General features: G+C 42.5%; 1 protein-coding gene across 1 annotated transcript in view; it reads right to left on the minus strand.

Annotated features, from left to right (window-relative positions):
* LOC110171951 (glutamate receptor ionotropic, delta-1-like) overlaps window positions 1-23,038 on the minus strand; it is a 428,946-nt gene that overhangs the window by 386,709 nt on the left and 19,199 nt on the right. The window contains exon 2 of the mRNA XM_055149944.1: window positions 20,481-20,542. Coding sequence (XP_055005919.1) covers window positions 20,481-20,542 — 62 coding nt within the window. The remainder of the gene's footprint in view (window positions 1-20,480; window positions 20,543-23,038) is intronic.

A 23,038-nucleotide genomic window follows, 5' to 3' on the forward strand; every position in this document is an offset into this window, starting at 1 on the left:
TTAGACTGAGTTTAGACCGAGTTTAGACCGGGTTTAGACGGGTTTAGACTGAGTTTAGACGAGTTTAGACGAGTTTAGACCGAGTTTAGACAGAGTTTAGACCGAGTTTAGACCGGGTTTAGACCGAGTTTAGACCGAGTTTAGACCGAGTTTAGACCGGGTTTAGACCGAGTTTAGACCGGGTTTAGACTGGTCTTGATATTGTCCTGGTCTAGATTAAATTTTATCCTGGTTTAGTCCTGGTTTAGTCCTGGTTTAGTCCTGGTTTAGTCCTGGTTTAGTCCTGGTTTAGTCCATGTGTCCGTGTCTCATGTCTCCCTGTCTGTCTCTCTCCGTGTCTCTATCTCTCTGCGTCTCCGTGTCTCCGTTTGTCTCGTGTCTTAATCGTACGTGTCCTCGGTCTGGACGCTCTGATAAACTCGAGTCTCTGCGTCTCTGTGTCTCCGTGTGTCTCGTGTCTTAATCGTACGTGTCCTCGGTCTGGACGCTCTGATAAACTCGAGTCTCTGCGTCTCTGAATTTGAGACACTAATTAGCGACATTCCGGAGCGTCGCGTCGCCTCGTTACTGTCGCGCTCGAGTTAATTAAACCTGAGCCTGTCGCACACGCACCTGCCCGACTGACAGGGGCGAGTCTCCTGTCAGCGCGAGAGGTGCTGCTGCTGCGGAGGACGACTGCGCCCGAGCTCCCGCCGCACGCCGCAAAAAACTGGAGGGCTGACACTTCAGAGTCAAATATTTCAGAGTTGTTTTTAACAGAAAAAGTGTTAATTTGACTCTTTGAAAGTTAAATGGGAGTTTGAGTTGGAGTTATTTGCCACAGTTGATACAAATTGATGTTAATTCAACTTTCCACTAGTGTTAATTTGTTTGAACCAGTTTTATTCATAATTTCATCTTAAATTAACTCAAATAAAGTGTAAAAAAATAAAACCCCTCTGTGTGTTGTTGAGTTAAATCAGAATAACTCTACAAAGTGTTATCTGTTTACTCTCTAAACCTTCATTTAACTCTGGATTTGGAGTTAAACAGGAACTTTGGTCCAGTTTTACTTCATGAACATTTCCAGAAATGTTTAAAAAGGGTTAAAAATTACTCTAGAACAGATTCAGACTCAAATAAACCCTGAGAAAATGTTCAAACTGATTCTGTGTGAATCAGTTTTTACTCTTCGTTTGTTGTTGTTTGGAGGAAGAATCAGGTTTTATTCGATGTTTTTTGTGTTAGATTTCGATTGTCCAGGTCAGACCAGAACTCAGGTCCACTGGTCCGGTTCTGGAGGCTCCTGTTTATTTTTGGTGAAGACTTTAACCTGCTGATGTTTGAGTAATCTAGTGATCTCTCCTGAGCCCTATTCAAACTTTCATTAAGGCACAGGTCTCAAACATACGGTCCGGGGGCCAGATCTGGCCCTCCAAGACCTTTAATCTGGCCCTCGGCTGATTTTCTACTAAAATATTTTAATGATATTTTCTATTAAAATCGTGTTAATTTTCTGTGGTGTTTATCACAGCAGCGTCTCCAGCGTCTCTGTACGTGGCCCCTCCCACCAGAGCAGCACAAATGAAGACTTGTCTCTTTCCAAACGCTCTTAAAGGACGATCGTTTTGACTGTTGACCGTGACACCCTCATCAGAAAAAATGTCCAACATGAGAAAAGTGGAGCCGAGTGCAGGATTTTACAACAAAAATTGACTTATTCCTGTTTACAGACAAGATCATGTTCAAACTTTGTGTTGAAATTGTATTTTTTCTTAAAGTTTCAGGTTGTTCATAATATTATAATATTTTAGTAAAAGAAAGAGTTCATCAATTCAAAAAGATTTCTGTAATAGATTTGTGTTTCTCTGCACAAAATATTTGAACTTCTTGTTTTTTTTGGGGTTTATATGACATGAGTTTTCTGATCCGGACACTTTGGATCAAAGTCGGTTGGACTCGACCCCCAGAACAACATGAGTTTGACTCTTGTTCATACTTCAGAAGGACATAAGCACTGGTCTTGTTCTTGAGGTGAGAAGAACAAAGTTTATTTGGACTCTGACATTTCATACATCAGAAGGTGTTCTGCTGCTGAAACTGCCCCCCGCCCCTCACTCAGCCCCCCCCCCCTCGCTCTCAGCCCCGCCCCCTCCCGCTCTCTGCCCCGCCCCCTCTCTCTCAGCCCCGCCCCCTCTCGCTTTCAGCCCCGCCCCCTCGCTCTCAAACCCCGCCCCCTCGCTCTCTGCCCCGCCCCCTCGCTCTACAGAGGTTTAAAGGTTCATATCGAGGGTTTTTCTTTTCGTCCTCCAGCCTGACCTTTTTTTTTTCTTCTGATTCGCCTTTTGTCCTTCTCAAACTTGTCTCAGGTCACTCCAGATTTTTCTACACTGATTTTGGTCCAACCTTAAAATGTCGACGATGTCCCTCCATGAATTTCTTCCGTTTGGCGTCTTTACAGTCACTGAGCGTCGTGTCCAGTGGTGCAGTGGGGATTTTTAAAGTTTTTTAAGTAGAGGTACATGGTTCATCAACATCAAAGTTCTTATGAAGTATCAATACTTTACGGTCAGCAGTACGAGTCTGTACGAGGCTCCGCCCACAAGCGTACGTCCCTCATGCTCCCACACGACAATTCTCCAGAAATACACAAAAACATGACGCAAAACCATAAACTACAACTTCACAATCCTGACGCGTGAGGATCAGAGTTTTGTACAGATGTGTTTCCGTGGCGACTGAAGTCTCTGTGTTTTTCTTTAGACGTAAAAATGACACAAAATAAAAAGAGGAGGTTTTGTTTGTGGAGGAAATGATGTTTGTTTCTAAAACTGTCGACTTTGTGATTTGATAATTACACTCGTTCAATTTGGATTAATCCTGATGCCCTGGTTTGATTTTCACCACGAGGATTTGGGATTTTTACACTTTCACAGTCGCGGATTTTTGATTTTCTCTCATCTGAGTCTTAATTAACAGAAGAAAATATAAACACAAACATGTTCTGCTTCAGACCCACTCTTTTTTTTAGGTCTGATTTAGGCAGATCCAGGTTAGGTTTAGACCTGGTTTAGACCTGGTTTAGTCCTGGTTTAGACCTGGTTTAGACCTGGTTTAGACCTGGTTTAGACCTGGTTTAGTCCTGGTTTAGACCTGGTTTAGACCTGGTTTAGACCTGGTTTAGTCCTTCTAGTTCTGGTTTAGTTCTGGTCTAGTTCTGGTCTAGTCTGGGTCTAGTTCTGGTCTAGTTCTGGTCTAGTCCTGGTCTAGTTCTGGTCTAGTTCTGGTCTAGTCCAGGTTTAGTCCTGTAGATGTTCTATGTTTGTTTTCTTCATTCAGGTTCTTGGACTCGTGTGGGTTTCTGTAAACACGTCACTCGTGGGCAGGTTCGGTCGTTCCGATGTTAAATGGTCGGAGCGTTTGTCTGGGATAACGGTGCCCAGGCTCCTGACGCTCTGCCCCCGCGCCGCCCCCCACTCTGCCCCCACTCTGCCCCCACTCTCTGCCCCCACTCTGCCCCACTCTGCCCCCACTCTGCCCCCACTCTGCCCCCACTCTGCCCCACTCTGTGCCCCCACTCTGCCCCCACTCTGCCCCCACTCTGCCCCCACTCTGCCCCCACTCTGCCCCACTCTGCCCCACTCTGCCCCCACTCTGTCCCCACTCTCTGCCCCCACTCTGCCCCCACTCTGCCCCCACTCTGTGCCCCCCCGCCGCCCCCGCGCCGCTCGCTCCTTCTGCTGATTCAGGATCTGTAGCTCAGATTGATCCTTTTGGCTTTTGCTCGGCCGATTCTCCTGACGACCATAAAACACCAGGTCCAGGTCCGAGTCCAAGTCCAGTGAACTCCAGCGCTGCACCGGGTCATAACTCCTCCCCAAACCCAACAGAACCGAGCCAAAGAGCGGAGCCGGGACCAGGACCGGGACCAGAGCCGGGACCAGGACCAGAGCCAGGACCAGGACCAGAGCCGGGACCAGAGCCAGGACCAGGACCAGAGCCGGGACCAGGACCGGGACCAGAGCCGGGACCAGGACCGGGACCAGAGCTGGGACCAGAGCCAGGACCAGGACCAGAGCCGGGACCAGGACCGGGACCAGAGCCGGGACCAGGACCAGAGCCAGGACCAGGACCGGGACCAGAGCCGGGACCAGAGCCAGGACCAGGACCAGACCAGAGCCAGGACCAGGACCAGAGCCAGGACCAGGACCGGGACCAGAGCCGGGACCAGGACCGGGACCAGGACCAGACCGGACCAGAGCCGGGACCAGGACCGGGACCAGAGCCGGGACCAGGACCGGGACCAGGACCGGGACCAGGACCAGGACCAGAGCCGGGACCAGAGCTGTGATTAAACACGCCACAGGGACACGGAACCAGGACAGAACCAAAATGAATCAGCAAAACAAGACTAAACCAGGACTAAAACAAGACTAAACCAGGACTAAAACAAGACTAAACCAGGACTAAAACAAGACTAAACCAGGACTAAAACAAGACTAAACCAGGACTAAAACAAGACTAAACCAGGACTAAAACAGGACTAAACTAGGACTAAAACAAGACTAAACCAGGACTAAAACAAGACTAAACTAGGACTAAAACAAGACTAAACCAGGACTAAAACAAGACTAAACTAGGACTAAAACAGGACTAAACTAGGACTAAAACAAGACTAAACCAGGACTAAAACAAGACTAAACCAGGACTAACTAAAACAAGACTAAACTAGGACTAAAACAGGAATAAACTAGGACTAAAACAAGACTAAACCAGGACTAAAACAAGACTAAAAACTAAAACAGGACTAAAACAAGACTAAACCAGGACTAAAACAAGACTAAACCAGGACTAAAACAGGACTAAACTAGGACTAAAACAGGACTAAACTAGGACTAAAACAGGACTAAACTAGGACTAAAACAGGACTAAACTAGGACTAAAACAGGACTAAACTAGGACTAAACCAAGACTAAAACAGGACTAAACCAGGACTAAACCAGGACTAAACCAGGACTAAAACAGGACTAAACTAGGACTAAAACAGGACTAAACTAGGACTAAACCAAGACTAAAACAGGACTAAACCAGGACTAAATCAGGACTAAACCAAGACTAAACCAGGACTAAACTAGGACTAAACCAGGACTAAACTAGGACTAAACCAAGACTAAACCAGGACTAAAACAAGACTAAACTAGGACTAAAACAAGACTAAACCAAGACTAAAACAGAACTAAAACTGGACTAAAACTGGACTGAACCAGGACGAAACCTAGTCTACACCGAGACTAAAAAAGGACTAAAGCTGGTCTAAACTAGGAAGAAACATGCAAGACTGAACCAGGACTAAACCAGAATTAAACCAGGACTGAACCAAGACAAAATCTAGTCTAAAGGAGGACATGAAAAAGGACTAAAGCTGGTCTAAACTAGGAAGAAACGAGCGGATAAAACCAGCACAAAATCTAGTCTAAACCAGGACTAAACCAGGACTAAACCAGGACTAAAGCAGGACTAAAACAGGACTAAACCAGGATTCATTCAGTTATTCAGATTCTGTCGATGGGACTTTTTTAGAATCAGTACCTGCAAAAAACAAGGATCTGGTTTTGATATTTTAGTTTTAAATTGATTAAAAACGGTTTTTAACAGAAACACTTTAACATTTGAGCGAAACCTGAAACCTGAACTTTAAACTGAACCGAGATCAGATTTAGAAAAGTCGCTGCTTTGCTCCTGATAATCGTTCTTTCTCCTTATTATTATCACTAATTATCATAATTAAGCCACTTATTCGCTTCAGTCAAACTCAGAAAAATACGCTGAGTAATAAAAAGTAATTGATGGTGAAATTGTGAAAAGTTTGAGAAGAATTAGAAGGTTTTTTCTTTTTTAAATTACCCTGTTCTTGGGCAATGAGCCTGTCGCACTTTCACTGGAGTTTTTCATGAAGAAGCAGTAAAGTAAACCAGGACTAAACCAGGACTAAACCAGGACTAAACCAGGACTAAAGCAGGACTGAACCAGGACTAAACCAGGACTAAACCAGGACTAAACCAGGTCTAAACCAGGACTAAACCAGGACTAAACCAGGACTAAACCAGGTCTAAACCAGGTCTAAAACTGGACTGAAACAGGACTGAACAAAGACTAAAACTGGATTATAAAAACAGGACTAAAGCAGGACTAAACCAGGACTAAACCAGGACTAAACCAGGACTAAACCAGGACTAAACCAGGTCTAAACCAGGACTAAACCAGGACTAAACCAGGTCTAAACCAGGTCTAAACCAGGTCTAAACCAGGTCTAAAACTGGACTGAAACAGGACTGAACAAAGACTAAAACTGGATTATAAAAACAGGACTAAAGCAGGACTAAAAACTGGACTAAACCAGGACTAAAAACTGGACTAAAAACTGAAGTTAAACAGGACTAAACCAGGACTAAACCAGGTCTAAACCAGGACTAAACCAGGACTAAACCAGGACTAAACCAGGTCTAAACCAGGTCTAAAACTGGACTGAAACAGGACTGAACAAAGACTAAAACTGGATTATAAAAACAGGACTAAAGCAGGACTAAAAACTGGACTAAACCAGGACTAAAAACTGGACTAAAAACTGAAGTTAAACAGGACTAAACCAGGACTAAACCAGGACTAAACCAGGTCTAAACCAGGACTAAACCAGGACTAAACCAGGACTAAACCAGGTCTAAACCAGGTCTAAAACTGGACTGAAACAGGACTGAACAAAGACTAAAACTGGATTATAAAAACAGGACTAAAGCAGGACTAAAAACTGGACTAAACCAGGACTAAAAACTGGACTAAACCAGGACTGAAACTGGACAAAACCAGGACTAAAACAGGACTAAAACTGGACTAAAAACTGAAGTTAAACAGGACTAAAACAAGACTAAAACAGAACTAAACCAAGGCTAAAGCTGGACTAAAACAGGAATAAACCAGGACTAAAAACTGGACTAAAAATATGCTGAGTAATAAAAAGTAATTGATGGTGAAATTGTGAAAAGTTTGAGAAAAATGAGAAGCTTTTTTCCTTTTTTAATTATGCTGTTCTTGGACAATGAGCCTGTTTTTGTTTTGTTTTTTACAGTAATTGTCTGAATCTCGGCTCGTTTCTTTCTTTTCACGAACGAATGAAGCGCGTGTTTTTCCGCCGCGACGTTCCAGAACCCGGTGCTGTGGTTTGGTTTGGAGAGGAGGGAACTGCGGGCGCGATACCACAGAAATCATCACGTCCACTTTGTCTCCGCGTCCCTGGAGTGTCCCCAGAGTCCAGCTGCAGATAATACTCCCGACAATTACCACGACAACGACGACAACGACGACGACGACAACGACGACGACAACGACGACAACGACGACAACGACGACGACAACGACGACGACAACGACGACGACGACGACGACAACGACGACGACAACGACGACGACAACGACGACACGACGACGACAACGACGACAACGACGACGACAACGACGACAACGACGACGACAACGACGACAACGACGACGACAACGACGACAACGACGACAACGACGACAACGACGACAACGACGACACGACGACGACGACAACGAGGAAAATCTGTCCCTGAGATTCACCTGAAAGAACAAACAGCAGGAGCGAAAAAAAATACAGAAAAATCCTCCTGTTCTGACTGAAACTGAAGAAAAAAGAACAAAACTACAGGACTGAACCAAGACTGAACCAGGACTAAACCAGGACTGAACCAGGACTGAACCAGGACTAAACCAGGACTAAACCAGGACTGAACCAGGACTAAACCAGGACTAAACCAGGACTGAACCAGGACTAAACCAGGACTAAACCAGGACTAAACCAGGACTAAACCAGGACTAAAGCACGACTGAACCAGGACTAAACCAGGACTAAACCAGGACTGAACCAGGACTGAACCAGGACTAAACCAGGACTAAACCAGGACTAAACCAGGACTAAAGCACGACTGAACCAGGACTAAACCAGGACTAAAGCAGGACTAAACCAGGACTAAAGCAGGACTGAACCAGGACTAAAGCAGGACTGAACCAGGACTAAAGCAGGACTGAACCAGGACTAAAGCAGGACTGAACTGTCCGTGTCTCTGTCTGTTTCTGTTTCTGTCTTTGTCTTTGTCTCTTTGTCTCTTTGTCGACTTGTACTTTTATTATCAGACAAAAACCTCTTTCACGTTCGATTAGATTTTCAATGAGCTTTATTCTTTTACAGTTGAAGTCCGTCGGTTCAGATCAGAGCGTCGTCAGGTCGTCAGGTTTACACGTCGTCTTTTATCATTTTTATCTTTCTTTTATCCAAAGTCAAACCTTTATTATGTTTTAGGCTTTGATTTCATCACGTCTGGACGACTCGAACGCTTTTTATTCTCACAAAACTCACTTTACCGACGACAGCGAGTCCAAAACTGTGCAGCCCGACTTTTAACAGGAACAAAAAGACGTGAGCACAAAACCCAGATTCTTAAGGCTTTGTGCTGGATTCCTGTTCGTTTTAGAGTTGATTTTAAGATTTTATTGTTTGTTTTTAAAAAGTTGGGAATGTTCTGGCCTCACGTTACCAAACTGTGAAACACTCTGACCCCCCACGTCCCAACAGCCCCACAGAGGAGAGTTTAAGTCTCACCTCAAGACCCACTTTTACTCTGTCGGTTTTAACACTGTGTTATTTGTGTGCTGCTCCTCTGTGGTTTTTTTCTGTGGTTTTATTCATTTATGGCCATTCTGTGGTTTTGTACTTATTTTATTTTACTGGTTTTATTGTAAATCTTATCTTTTATTTCATATTTTATTTTATTACTGTTGTTATTATTATGTATTTGTGCAGCGCTTTGGAAACTGTTTATGAAATGTGCGACATAAATAAAGTGATTGGATGTAAAGTCTGTGGAGGACACATGTTCAGAAGAGCAGTGACTCTGGTGTGTTTGAGCGATAAAAAAATCTGGAATTTTGGTGAAATTCCAGTGCATCACACTGGAGACCCGATTTAGAGTCTGAACACGGCGGCACAGTCACAGGTAAAACTCCGAATGTTGAGATATCGTCGGTAAAACCACGAGTATGCGCCAAAATATCTGTAAAATCAGTGTTGGGAAGGTGACTTTTAAAATGTAATCCCCTACAGATTACAGATTACATACCCCAAAATGTAGTTTGTAACGTAATCCATTAAATTACTTAAAGTGAGTAATGTAATCTGAATACTTTGGATTACTTGATATTGTTATGCTTTTTAAAACTACATGAATGTAACAACCACATCCTGAAAATTCTTGTTTGTTTTCTTCAAATTGTCTGAGCCCAAGTCTCCATGAACAGACGACTGTTTTACTGTAGAGAAACAAAGACGAGGATCTGAACATGAGAAGTTTGTTTTGTCTGTTAAAAGAAAATAAAAAAACAGTCTTTACTAAAGCATTTAAAAAATATTATTGATAGAGAAATGATTTATATATGAGACACTGCTGCTTCAATTATGTTCACGCTACTGCTAGTGTCATATTGTTTAGTCCTGGTTTAGTCCTGATTTTAGACCTGGTTTAGTCCTGGTTTAGTCTTGGTTTAGACCTGGTTTAGTCCTGGTTTTAGTCTTGGTTTAGACCTGGTTTAGTCCTGGTTTTAGTCCTGGTTTAGTCCTGGTTTTAGTCTTGGTTTAGACCTGGTTTAGCCCAAAATGTGAAAACAGGAAAATACCATTTATTTCAACAAAGTAACTGTAATCCAATTACCACTCACTGAAACAGTAACTGTAACTGAATACAGTTACTCATAAATTGTACTCTGATTATGTAATCCCAGTTACATGTAATCTGTTACTCCCCAACACTGTGTAAAATACAAAGAAATGTAGGAAATGACCAAAACGGTCTTGATTTGCTCTTGATGGTCTTGGGCTCGTCTCAGTCTCGACCTTTAAAGGTAAAAGTAAAGGTCTCGGTCTCTGGTCTTGGACTGGGCTGGACTGGGCTGGGCTGGACTGGGCTGGACTGGGCTGGACTGGGCTGGACTACAGCCAGGCTCCGACTGGGAACCTGTGCGATCGGACAAATACCCGGTGGGCCAGTCCCCCATCCCCGGTCTTCAGTTTCAACTGGGACACTCCACCTTCGAGCCCAGGCCCCCCCCAAAAACGTTTCATAGTGAATTGGGATGTTCAGTGCTTGAAGAATTTGTGGGAAAAGGTGTCGCTCGTATTTTGGCTGAATTTATCTCCATTCAAAACACAAAGTGCACAGGACCATGTCTGGAACACGTGTGCGTCACTCAAGCTCCGAACACAACGAACACGAACAGCCCCAAAGAAAACCTCCCCATAAAAACACTGCGGCCAAGTTTACAGGTCCATAAAGTATTTGAATTATCTCAAGTATTATTAAAAATCTGAAAATAACCACATTATTTGTAGTAAAATAGCTGTGTTCAAACTAGGTCTGGGCGATATGGATCAAAAAATATATCTCGATATATTTTGCTATATCTTGATATATGATATATATATCGATATCTGTACAGGAAAAATAACCCCCTAAAACTGAAAACTGCAAAAACAAATCTGCCAAATTCCACAAGGTCCTTTTTTTAAAAAAAATTAAAGTGTAAGAGGTCGACAGTTCATACAGGAACATTTAAGATTACAAAAAAATCCTAATTACATAAATATTAATTTAACCGTAAAATAAAAGAAATAAAACATATTTCCTTCTTTTCATTCATAAATAAAACAACTCAACACAAGCTCATCTTTGCATTAACTCTGTTATCCAGAACCAGAACCATGAGCTCCTTCAGCAGAAGTTCAGGATGTTCTTCTTTTAACAGACACATGTTCTTATCCAGCGTCAGGATCTGAGGTTTAATCCCACAATCCACTGCAGATCAAACCCAACGATTCAAACACTTGTACAAGTGACACTTGTTAGAGAATTCTATGAAATAAATGTATTTCTTTGATTAAAGTCTCATTAAAGTGTTACTCATTTATATATGTAATTCTTTCACTAAAGTATTAATCATTTAAAGGGTGAATCATTTAAATATTAATCATGGTGTAATCAACATTGCTTTGGGTCTGTTTTGGTTCAGGATGTACGTGACATGAAAACAGATGAATGACATGTCAACTGACAGATTAAGCTAATCTACTATGGGCGCCAACAATTCTGGGTTTGTCCCATCTTATGTTAAAACTGAAGGCCTTGGGGAACTACTAAATTGTCTGTCTTTGGGATGTGTAATCAAATGTGAAATGGGAGGGTGGTTCAGTTGACGATTGTTAGTTATAAGAGAACATGTGAAATGTATGTCATCAAGTGTTGCTTATCTGTGACATGATTTTCAATAAAAGTGTGACTTGGAGAGTTGTTGAGCAGAGTCGGTCAGGGAGCTGACAGACAGTGTGCACGACTCTCCTTGCGCAAGTATAAATTTTAACCGTCTCTTTCTGGTGTGTCTTTATTTAATGTAATTTGATGTCTTAGGGTAGAATTCCCTGACACACTGCAGCAGATTATTATTAAAATCTTCTGCATAAATAGAATTTACATGACTAAACTTTATAAGATATACAGCATAACAACTCAAGAGCCTCATCAGCCCGTCTGAGATTATAGTGTTAATTTATTTTTATTTTTGTTTTGCAGCTTTGCTCAAACTTGTTTACGTTTTACAGAAACGAAACTTAAAAAGCACATGGCTCATTTGCATAAACAGTTCACTCCACGTGCCGCTCGTGTGGTTCAACTTCTTTTGGACTAAAGGACACGACTCGGTGGAATATGAAATGTGCTGCTGATGGTTTTGTCTGTAAATGGTGGAAAAGTTTTGTGGCGCTTGAAGTTTTTCACTGGCAACAACTTTCGGCGTTTACGGCGACAGTGACGAGTGAATGAGACACGAGCGAATGAAATCAGGGAGGCGGGCGACGACAGAGAAAACAAGCGAAGCGGCGAAATCAGAATTGAATATAAACTTTATATCGATATATACGATACGTCAGAATTCATATCAAGTTTTTAAAAAATCTCGATATATTAAAAATATCGAGATATCGCCCACACCTAGTTCAAACTATTGTCTCTAATGAAGGCGCTCGACATGTCGCTTTTATTTTTACAATTTTTTACAACTCAGTGTTTTTTGTTTTTTTTTAGTTAATGTGATTTTTGTTTGTTTGTAAAGAAAAGTAACTTAGAACACACATTTCGGAGCCTTTGCCCCTCCCCTGGCCGCGGTGCCGCTCTACACACTGCAGAGTGTGAGCGGTCGATCGGCCCAGAGGAAAAACCAACGGCTGAATTTTGTTTCCATTCTGACCCTGAACTACAACACAGAAAACCCCCGAACCTGGAGCTGAGACAGAAACTGAAGCAGAGTCTGTATTTCTGACACATCAGCTCCATTTTAAAAACATCTAGACACACTTTAACATTTGAGCAAAACCTGAAACCTGAACTTTAAACTGAACCGAGATCAGATTTAGAAAAGTCGCTGCTTTGCTCCTGATAATCGTTCTTTCTCCTTATTATTATCACTAATTATTATAATTAAGCCACTTATTCGCTTCATTCAAACTCAGAAAAATACACTGAGTAATAAAAAGTAATTGATGGTGAAATTGTGAAAAGTTTGAGAAGAATTAGAAGGTTTTTTTTTGGTTTTTTTAATGACCCAGTAGTTGGAGTGTGATTAAAAACCAATGAGCCTTTTTCACTCGAGCTCGACTCTGTTTCTCCAGATGGATTTTACTGGAATTTATCTGAACCACGACTCGTTTCTTCATTAAACCTGGAGCAGAAACCAGGACCAGACCGATATATCGACTGGAGACATATCGGCCTAAATCTTGACGATCTGGGCCGATAGTCGACGTGGGCAGATTATACATCGATCCATGTGTCGTTAGTTCCTTTTTCAAAATAAAAATAAAAATAAGAAAATGAAAAAAAAAAACAACGATTTTCTTCATTATTTGTCTCCAAAACCAAAATGAAAAAACAGAAAATGGACTGAACCAGGACTAAACCAGGTCCAGGACCAGACCAGAACTGAGACCAGGGCCAGAACCAGGACTGAGACCGGGACTGAGACCAGGAACAGGACCAGGACTGAGACCAGGAACAGAACAGAGGCTGAAACCGGGACCGAGACCGGGGACCGAGACCGGGACCGAGACCGGGACCGAGACCGGGACCGAGACCGAGACCGGGACCGAGACCGGGGCCGAGACCGGGGCCGAGACCGGGACCGAGACCGGGATTGAGACTGGGAACAGGACCAGGACTGAGACCGGGACTGAAACCGGGACTGAGACCGAGACTGAGATTGGGAACAGGACCAGGACTGAGATCGAGACTGAGACTGAGACCGGGACCGAGACTGGGACCAAACCAGGACTGAAAACACTTCAGTCCTGGTTTAGTCCTGGTTCAGTCCTGGTTCAGTCCTGGTTCAGTCCTGGTTCAGTCCTGGTTCAGTCCTGGTTCAGTCCCGGTCTCAGTCCTGGTTCAGTCATTATCCTTTTTTTTTTTTTCATTTTTCATTTAAACACAAAATCCAAAACTGAATAAATCAAATCATTATCTGTTTTTCATTTTGGTTTTGGAGACAAATAAATAGAAGAAGAAAATAGTTGTTTTTTCATGTTCTTAGTTTTGGTTTTATTTTGAAAATCAGATAAACGTCTGACAAACACATTATAAAACTCAGACTCTCTGTTCTGTCCATTTAATCCAGTTTACGACACATAAACGTCCTCGTCTGCGGCGCCGCGTCACGATTTATCTACAGAGTCATTTATCTGTGTTTGTGATGCCGAACTGCCCCTGAACGCACCACAGAGTCACATCACCATCATGTGCTCGTTTACACCCGTGGGACCTCAGCATCTGATCCACGACACCGAGACGCTGCTTTAAACGCTCGAGTCTGATCCACGACACCGACGACAAGTGAACTTCAACGCCGTTTAGGACAGAAACAAAACTACTGCTGTTTTTATCAAAGTGTGAGAAGAGAAACGACTGTCCCACACTTAGACACACAGATGATGGATTTTATATATATATTTTTTTAAACGGACGATTGTTTTGAGTCAGATTGAAAGACGCTTGTTAGTTCAGACTTGTGATCTGAGAGGAGCCTGGGTGAGTGTGTTGGTTCTTTCTTATTGTTTATCTCTTTTAGCTGCTGTTGCTCCCAAATCTGTGTGTCGTTCGTTCATTCGTTTTTCAATATAAAACCAAAAATAAGAAAACAAAAAAAACAACAATTTTCTTCATTATTTTTCTCCAAAACCAAAATGAAAAAACAGAAAATGATTCGTTTTTTCAGTTTTTGATTTTGTGTAAAAAAACAGATAACGACCTTTTCCTGTTTAAGTGACTTCAGTGACTGTGAGGCCAGACTTATGCACCACATACGGACTGAACCAGGACTGATCCAGGTCCGGGACCAGAGCGGGACTGAGACCAGACCGGGACCAGACCAGGACCAGGCCGGGACCAGACCGGGACCAGGCCGGGACCAGACCGGAGGCTCAGAGCCCACGGCAGGGCCAGAGCTCGAAGCTGAGGCTCGGACCCCACGGAGGCTCAGAGTCAAAGCTCGGAGTCACTCTGGTCCCACTCTGGTCCTGGTCTGGTCCCGATCTAGACCCGGACCTGGATCAGTCCTGGTTCAGTCCGTATTCGGCGCAAAATTTCGGCATCACAGTCACTGAAATCACGTAAACGGGAAACGGTCGTTATCTGTTTTTTCCATTTTTGGTTTTGGAGACAAATAATGAAGAAAACTGTTGTTTTTTTGTTTTCTTATTTTTGGTTTTATATTAAATAACAAACGACACACAGATTCTCCCACATAAACAGTCTGTTTTCTTGCGTTTTCCTCGTGTAAAGTGACATGTGACATGTCACTGTGAACAGACGTGTGAATGATCCACATTTACACATAAAACGACACACACATTTACATTAACCACTAAAGGCTGATAGTCGTAGTTTTATTTCTTTGTTTACAGGTAAGAAGATCGACCTACTGTCTTTAAATATGACGTAAAGACGCAGAAGAACAATAAATGTCGCCTAAACCCGATTTAAAATCCTCTAGAGCCAGACATTCAAAGTCTCAAAATCAGTTGAAGAATTATTGTACATTTTTTAGGGCTGGGCAAAAATAAAAAAAAATGAATTGCATGAGTTCGAGCGAATGTATGTTCTACACAAAACCAATGAATGAATTAAAAAGTAGAGCACAGCTGCACTTTTATTGGAAATGTAAATGAAAGAGTCAAACATTTGTTGTGTAAACAGAACATTTCTGTCAGAGTTGAACCTCAGAGTTTTCAAGGTTTTCACTGAAGGCTCAAGAAAAAATACTGAATGGACTTTTGTACGACTAATATATTTTTGAATATTTTTTATTCAGTGAGTAATAAACACGACACTAGTAATAATTACTAGATCTTTGTGCTAAACTTGGACTGATATTTCTTGGGAAACAAAGGGTTAATATAATGAAAGTGAAATGGACCAATCACAGTTTTTCTTCCAGTTGTTTCTGGGTAAATCAGTGACTCCCCCTGCAGCGCTGAACTAAACAAACAAGCTCAGCTCAGAGCCGCGGCTGCTCCGCGTGGTTGAACCCGGGCTCACGGAGGCTCGGACACGTTGCGTCTCACGTGGTCAGAAAAAAGTGAAAAAAAGTGTAAAGAAAAGACGTCAAACTTAAAGAAACGCTCGCGGTGAACTTTTTCAAAATAAAAGCCAGTGAGAAACAGACATTTACAATAAAATAAGTAATAAATAATAAAAACTGCGTTAACGGTGCTAAAATAATTGTCGGCGATAATAACTTAATCAGTTAACCCAAAATTAACGCGTTAACATGTCCGGCCTTAACATTTTTACATCACTAAATATATCAACTTTTATATCAGCATCGGAAAAAATCTGTATCAGTCGAGCCCCAAAAGAAACTGAAGCAAAGTCCAAAACCTGGAGCTGGATCAGTCCTCGTGTTGTGGTGAGTGTTTCTTGTTGCGGTGAGTGTTTCATGTTGTGGTGAGTGTTTCATGTTGTGGTGAGTGTTTCTTGTTGCGGTGAGTGTTTCTTGTTGTGGTGAGTGTTTCTTGTTGCGGTGAGTGTTTCTTGTTGTGGTGAGTGTTTCATGTTGTGGTGAGTGTTTTCTTGTTGGGTGAGTGTTTCTTGTTGCGGTGAGTGTTTCTTGTTGCGGTGAGTGTTTCCTGTTGCGGTGAGTGTTTCTTGTTGTGGTGATGTTTTCTTGTTGTGGTGAGTGTGTGTTTCTTGTTGTGGTGAGTGTTTCTTGTTGTGGTGAGTGTTTCATGTTGTGGTGAGTGTTTCATGTTGTGGTGAGTGTTTCATGTTGTGGTGAGTGTTTCATGTTGTGGTGAGTGTTTCTTGTTGCGGTGAGTGTGTTTCATGTTGTGGTGAGTGTTTCATGTTGCGGTGAGTGTTTCATGTTGCGGTGAGTGTTTCTTGTTGCGGTGAGTGTTTCATGTTGTGGTGAGTGTTCTTGTTTGCGGTGAGTGTTTCATGTGTGGTGAGTGTTTTCTTGTTGTGGTGAGTGTTTCTTGTTGTGGTGAGTGTTTCTTGTTGTGGTGAGTGTTTCTTGTTGTGGTGAGTGTTTCTTGTTGTGGTGAGTGTTTTCATGTTGTGGGTGAGTGTTCATGTTGTGTGAGTGTTTCATGTTGCGGTGAGTGTTTCTTGTTGCGGTGAGTGTTTCATGTGAGTGCGGTGAGTGTTTCATGTTTGCGGTGAGTGTTTCATGTTGTGGTGAGTGTTTCATGTTGTGGTGAGTGTTTCATGTTGTGGTGAGTGTTTCTTGTTGTGGTGAGTGTTTCATGTTGCGGTGAGTGTTTCTTGTTGCGGTGAGTGTTTCTTGTTGTGGTGAGTGTTTCTTGTTGTGGTGAGTGTTTCTTGTTGTGGTGAGTGTTTCTTGTTGCGGTGAGTGTTTCTTGTTGCGGTGAGTGTTTCTTGTTGTGGTGAGTGTTTCTTGTTGTGGTGAGTGTTTCTTGTTGTGGTGAGTGTTTCATGTTGTGGTGAGTGTTTCTTGTTGTGGTGAGTGTTTCATGTTGTGGTGAGTGTTTCATGTTGTGGTGAGTGTTTCATGTTGTGGTGAGTGTTTCTTGTTGTGGTGAGTGACACTGCCTCCCTCCTCCTGAATCCTCTGCTCCACAACCTCCACATCCTCTGTTCAGTCCTGGTTTAGTCCTGGTTTTAGACTTTGTTTAGATTTGGCCTAGTCTTGGTTTTGTCCTGGTTTAGTCTTTGCTTAGTCCTGATTTAGTTTTGGTTTAGTCCTGGTTTAGTTCTGGTTTAGTCTTTGCTTAGTTCTGGTCTAGACTTGCTTTAGTCTTAGTTTCATCCTGGTCTCATCTTAGTTTAGTCTTTGTTTAGTCCCTGGTTTAGTCCTGGTTTAGTCCTAGTTTAGTCCCTGGTTTAGTCCCTGGTTTAGTCCTGGCTTAGTCGTGGTTTAGTCCTAGTTTAGACCTGGTTTATGTCCTGGTTTCGTCCTGGTTTCATTCTGGTTTAGACCTGGTTTAGTTTTGGTTTAGTTCTGGTTTAGCCTTTATTTCATCCTGGCTTAGTCTTAGTTTAGACCTGGTTTAGTCCTGGTTTAGTCTTTGGTTTTTGTCCTGGTTTAAGTCTAGTTTGAGTTTGACAGTTTTGACAGTTCAAATACACAGATTTTTCCACAGAGACAGAAAAAAAAAAATCACACTGTATCTGATGATTTTTGTGTTAAATTTTATATATTTAACTCAAAAAATCCAGTCTCTAATTTTATTTTTTTTCTTCGAGTGTAAACAACAAAACCACGTCTGATCCAGAGAAACACGACGTAAAACTGGAGGTCAGAGTCAGAGTCTGAGTCTGAGTCTGAGTCTGAGTTTTGTACGACAAAAAAAACAGAAGCTCTTTTATCTGCACAGAACTCAGGTCCAGTGTGTTTGGACCAGAGCCACGGTGACCTGAGGTGACCTGAGGAGACCTGAGGAGACCTGAGGAGACCCGAGGTGACCCGGCGCAGCAGCAGGAGAACGAGGGAGCGCCGGGAGTGAAGAGTCGTAAAAGAGAACGAGAGAAGAAGGATGTGAGAGTAAATCTGTCACAAAATCACTCACACGCTCAGAAAAACGACAAAGACAAAGAACCAGAGACGAGAAGAACGGAGAGATCAGAGAAAGAGGAGAAGAACGGAGAGATCAGAGAAAGAGGAGAAGAACGGAGAGATCAGAGAAAGAGGAGAAGAACGGAGAGATCAGAGAAAGAGGAGAAGAACGGAGAGATCAGGTTTATTCACAACAGTCACGTGATTCATGTCGCTGCGCCACAAACACGGATTTTACTGCTAATGTAAAGTGATGGGCAGAAGAAACCAGTGTCGGGAGTAACAGATTACATGTACCGGAGTTAAGTAATCAGAGTACAAATGATGAGTAACTGTATTCAGTTACAGTTACTGTTTCAGTGCGTGGTAATTGGATTACAGTTACTTTGTTTCACCCCAACTGAGTGAACAGAGCGGAGACGACCCAAGTGTCTTTACACAACTACAATGTACGGTTTTGTATATTACTAATAATTTGTGTTTTTTTGGAGTCTCGAGGAAACAAGAGGCATTCCAATAAAATCAAATAAATAATAATCAAATCAAATCAAATACAAAAATAAATAAAATACATATAAATAAATAAATACAAATAAAATAAAATTACATTTTAAAAAAATTAAAAATAAAATGAAATTAAATTAAATAAAATGTGCAGGTTTGTGTGTGTCACGTGCGGAAAAAAGAAAAAAACAACAAAACAACAAAACCCCGCTCCTACAAACGTCGTTAGAGCACAGATCAGAAGCTGGTGTCACATGAGCCGTTTAAGTTTAAGTTTAAAATAAATGGTGGCGTTTGAAAAGGTCACGTCTCTCTGTTTCTCTCTTTATCTTTCATTATTCTGTCCTTCGTTCTTCTCTCTCTCCGTTTGTCTGCTCCTCTGATCTGACAGATGAGATGTGGCACGGCTCCCATCACTCAAACCTCTGTCCTCCCTCCCCCCCCCCCCCCTCTCTCTCTCTCTCCTTTATCTGATCTCTCCGTCTCACTCCCTCTGCTGCTCTCTCTCTCTCTCTCTCTCTCTCCTCTCATAATGTCATCCATCTCTCTTTCCCTCTCTCTCTCTGTCACTCGTCTGTTTGGTTCCCTCTCTTCATTAACCCTTCCAGACCTCAGAGTTACTTTGGTACGTTTTTCCTCACCTGGATTTTTTCCTTAATTTTGCATTTAAAACTCTCCCTTTTTTACCCCAATGAAGAGTTTTACATCCTTTTCTTTTTCACTAAAACCTGTAATTTCACTTAAGACTCAGGAACTAAACCAGAACTAAACCAGGATTAAACCAGAACTAAACCAGAACTAAACCAGAACTAAACCAGGACTAAACCAGGACTAAACCAGGACTAAACCAGAACTAAACCAGGATTAAACACAGTCAAAACCAGGACTAAGCCAGAACTAAACCAGGACAAAACCAGGTCTAAACCAGGACTAAACCAGAACTAAACCAGGTCTAAACCAGGACTAAACCAGGACTAAACCAGAACTAAACCAGTATTAAAACAGTCAAAACCAGGACTAAACCAGGATTAAACACAGTCAAAACCAGGTCTAAACCAGGACTAAACCAGGTCTAAACAGAACTAAACCAGAACTAAACCAGAACTAAACCAGAACTAAACCAGGACTAAACCAGGACTAAACCAGGACTAAACCAGGACTAAACCAGAACTAAACCAGGATTAAACACAGTCAAAACCAGGACTAAACCAGGATTAAACACAGTCAAAACCAGGTCTAAACCAGGACTAAACCAGGTCTAAACCAGACTAAACCAGAACTAAACCAGAACTAAACCAGAATTAAACCAGGTCTAAACCAGGATTAAAAATGTCAAAACCAGGACTAAACCAGGACTAAACACAGTCAAAACCAGGACTAAACCAGGACTAAAAACAGTCAAAACCAGGACTAAACCAGGACTAAAAACAGTCAAAACCAGGACTAAACCAGGACTAAACCCAGACTAAAAACTGTCAAAACCAGGACTAAACCAGGACTAAAAACAGTCAAAACCAGGACTAAACCAGGACTAAACCCAGACTAAAAACTGTCAAAACCAGGACTAAACCAGGACTAAAAACAGTCAAAACCAGGACTAAACCAGGACTAAACCAGGACTAAAAACAGTCAAAACCAGGACTAAACCAGGACTAAAAACAGTCAAAACCAGGACTAAACTAGGACTAAACCAGGACTAAAAACAGTCAAAACTAGGACTAAACCAGGACTAAAAACAGTCAAAACTAGGACTAAACCAAATTATAAAACACAAATGAAAAGGCAATTTATAAAAGCAAAAAAAAAAAAAAAAAAACCTGTGACATCTAGATGAAGAACCAGGGTATTTCCTCCAGTCAGTTCACTTCCTGCCCTCCGTCTGAAACGTGAAACCCAAATATTACGACGTCCGAATCCCAAAACTAAAATATGACAATATCAGAACCAGAAACAAAAGTGAAATGGTTCAAAAGACTTGAAAAGATCAACTTTGACAACAGACACGTCCCACTGGGAAAACAAACATGGAGGTTTGATCCTCACTTTTTCAGACGATCAGTTTTGAGCCTGTGTCTCTGTCCCAGCAGATTTATACAAAACCACTGATTTGTCCAAGTTTTGTACAAGAAATGTCCCAGTGTCTCTATTTTTGACCAATCTGACCTAAACCAACAGTAAAGACAAACAAAACTGACATTTGTTTTGGTAAAATTACAAAAAACACCAAGAAAATCTTCACTTCATGAATGAGCCGAGAGCAGAACAGTTTCACTTCATTTTGACTCGTTTCACTATTTTATTATTACAAACCACCACAAACCGAGAGCGTCCCAGGTTTTATTTTGAAATTCTGGTCACTATTAAAGGATAAACTCTTAATTTCTGTCATAAAAAACAGATCAGATCAGACTCATGAGTGTTTATAGACCAATAAAAGTCACACGAGTTTAGATGAATCTGAAGCTTTTTTTATCTGAAGTGTGGAACTTTAACACCAGTGCAGTTTCAGAGAGTTTAATCCAGACTGAGGATCTACAGTCATAAACCTGCTCTTCAGTCGTTCCTCCAGCTCTCCCAGGGCTCTGTGGTTTAGTCCGTCCACTCCAGTGACCAGCGCTGGACGTTACTTTTAAAGACGCGTCGTTAGAACTGGACATTTGGACGCCGATAAAAGCGTGTGACCCCTGAAAACCCAAAGGAGCGAACAGACCTTCCCCACGAGAAGACCTTCCCGTCTGAAGTGTCTGGATGTGGCTCTGTGGGACTTCAGGTTCATGTTTTTCTGAGGGCAAAATGTCGTTTTCTCCAGCAGTTTCATAAATCTGCCCCATCACCAAATCTTCAACCAACAAACTCCACAAAGGAGAAACATTCTAACATGAACAATTTATACACAATTACTGTATTTTATTTTTAAGGCGCATTAAGTGAAACAAATGGACGAAACTTGAGGCTGATCCCTGAGTCCAGACGTCCTCGACCCGTCGGCGTCGCCTCTGTTTTGGTGAATGTGTTTTACTCTGCGAGACTCCGACAATCAAACGGTGCGGCTTTGTAGTTTACCAAAGTCGTACTAAAACATTTTGACAGACTTTTGAGCGACGTGTACCACAGAAAATCAGTTCGAGGTCAGAAACACAACCAGAATTTATACACAAGGCACCGGATGATCACTGATGATTTTTGAGAAAATTAAAAGATTTTAACCTTATAGTCCAAAAAATACAGCATCAAGGGAAGAAAGACGAAAGACACTAAAAGGAAACAACGACGAGCTTCAGTCAAACACACTCAACTAAACTAATGTCAGGATCATGAAGAAAACAGAAGGAACTTGTTCACTCAGTTTTGTTCAGTGTCACTAAGGCGTCATCGTTGTTTCTTTACTCTGAATATTTTTCTGATCTGGTCGAGGAACATCTGAGGAACGTCTGAGGAACATCTGAGGAACGACTGAGGAACGTCTGAGGAACGACTGAGGAACGACTGAGGAACGTCTGAGGAACGTCTGAGGAACGTCTGAGGAACGACTGAGGAACGACTGGGGAACGTCTGAGGAACGACTGAGGAACATCTGAGGAACGTCTGAGGAACGTCTGAGGAACGTCTGAGGAACGTCTGAGGAACGTCTGAGGAACGTCTGAGGAACATCTGAGGAACGTCTGAGGAACGTCTGAGGAACGACTGAGGAACGTCTGAGGAACGTCTGAGGAACGTCTGAGGAACGTCTGAGGAACGTCTGAGGAACGTCTGAGGAACGTCTGGGGTCATTGTGTTCAGAACAGAAACAGAGAACAGCAAACAAAAACTCTGACCCTCTGAGCCATGGTACATGGAAGACAGGAGGAGAAAGACGAAAGGAAGAGGAGAGAGGGAGGAGGAGAGGAGAGGAGGAGGAGAGAGGAGAGAGAGAGGAGGGGAGGAGAGGAGAGAGGAGAGAGAGAGGAGAGAGAGGGAGAGAGGAGAGAGAGGAGGAGAGAGGAGAGAGAGGAGAGAGGGAGAGGAGAGGAGAGAGGAGAGAGAGAAAGAGGAGAGAGAGAAGAGAGGAGAGAGGGAGGAGGAGGAGAGAGGAGAGGAGAGAGGGAGGAGAGAGAGGGAGGAGGAGAGAGGAGAGAGGGAGAGGAGAGGAGAGAGGGAGGAGAGGAGAGGAGAGAGGGAGAGAGGAAAGAGGAGAGGAGAGGAGAGAGGGAGGAGAAGAGGAGAGAGGAAAGGAGAGAGGGAGAGAGGAGAGGAAAGACCCAGTGTGCAGTAATCCTGACCTCTGACCCTGTACCTGCTGTTTCAAGAGAAGAGGAAGAAATGAAGAGAGACGACGGAGAGAAAAACCCCGACCTCTGACCTCGTACAGGGAGAAGAGAACGAGAAAGAAAAGAGA

Source organism: Boleophthalmus pectinirostris, unplaced genomic scaffold, assembly GCF_026225935.1.
Source record: "Boleophthalmus pectinirostris isolate CB_2022bp ecotype Guang Dong unplaced genomic scaffold, ASM2622593v1 HiC_scaffold_14, whole genome shotgun sequence".
In the NCBI taxonomy this organism is placed as follows: domain Eukaryota; kingdom Metazoa; phylum Chordata; class Actinopteri; order Gobiiformes; family Gobiidae; genus Boleophthalmus; species Boleophthalmus pectinirostris.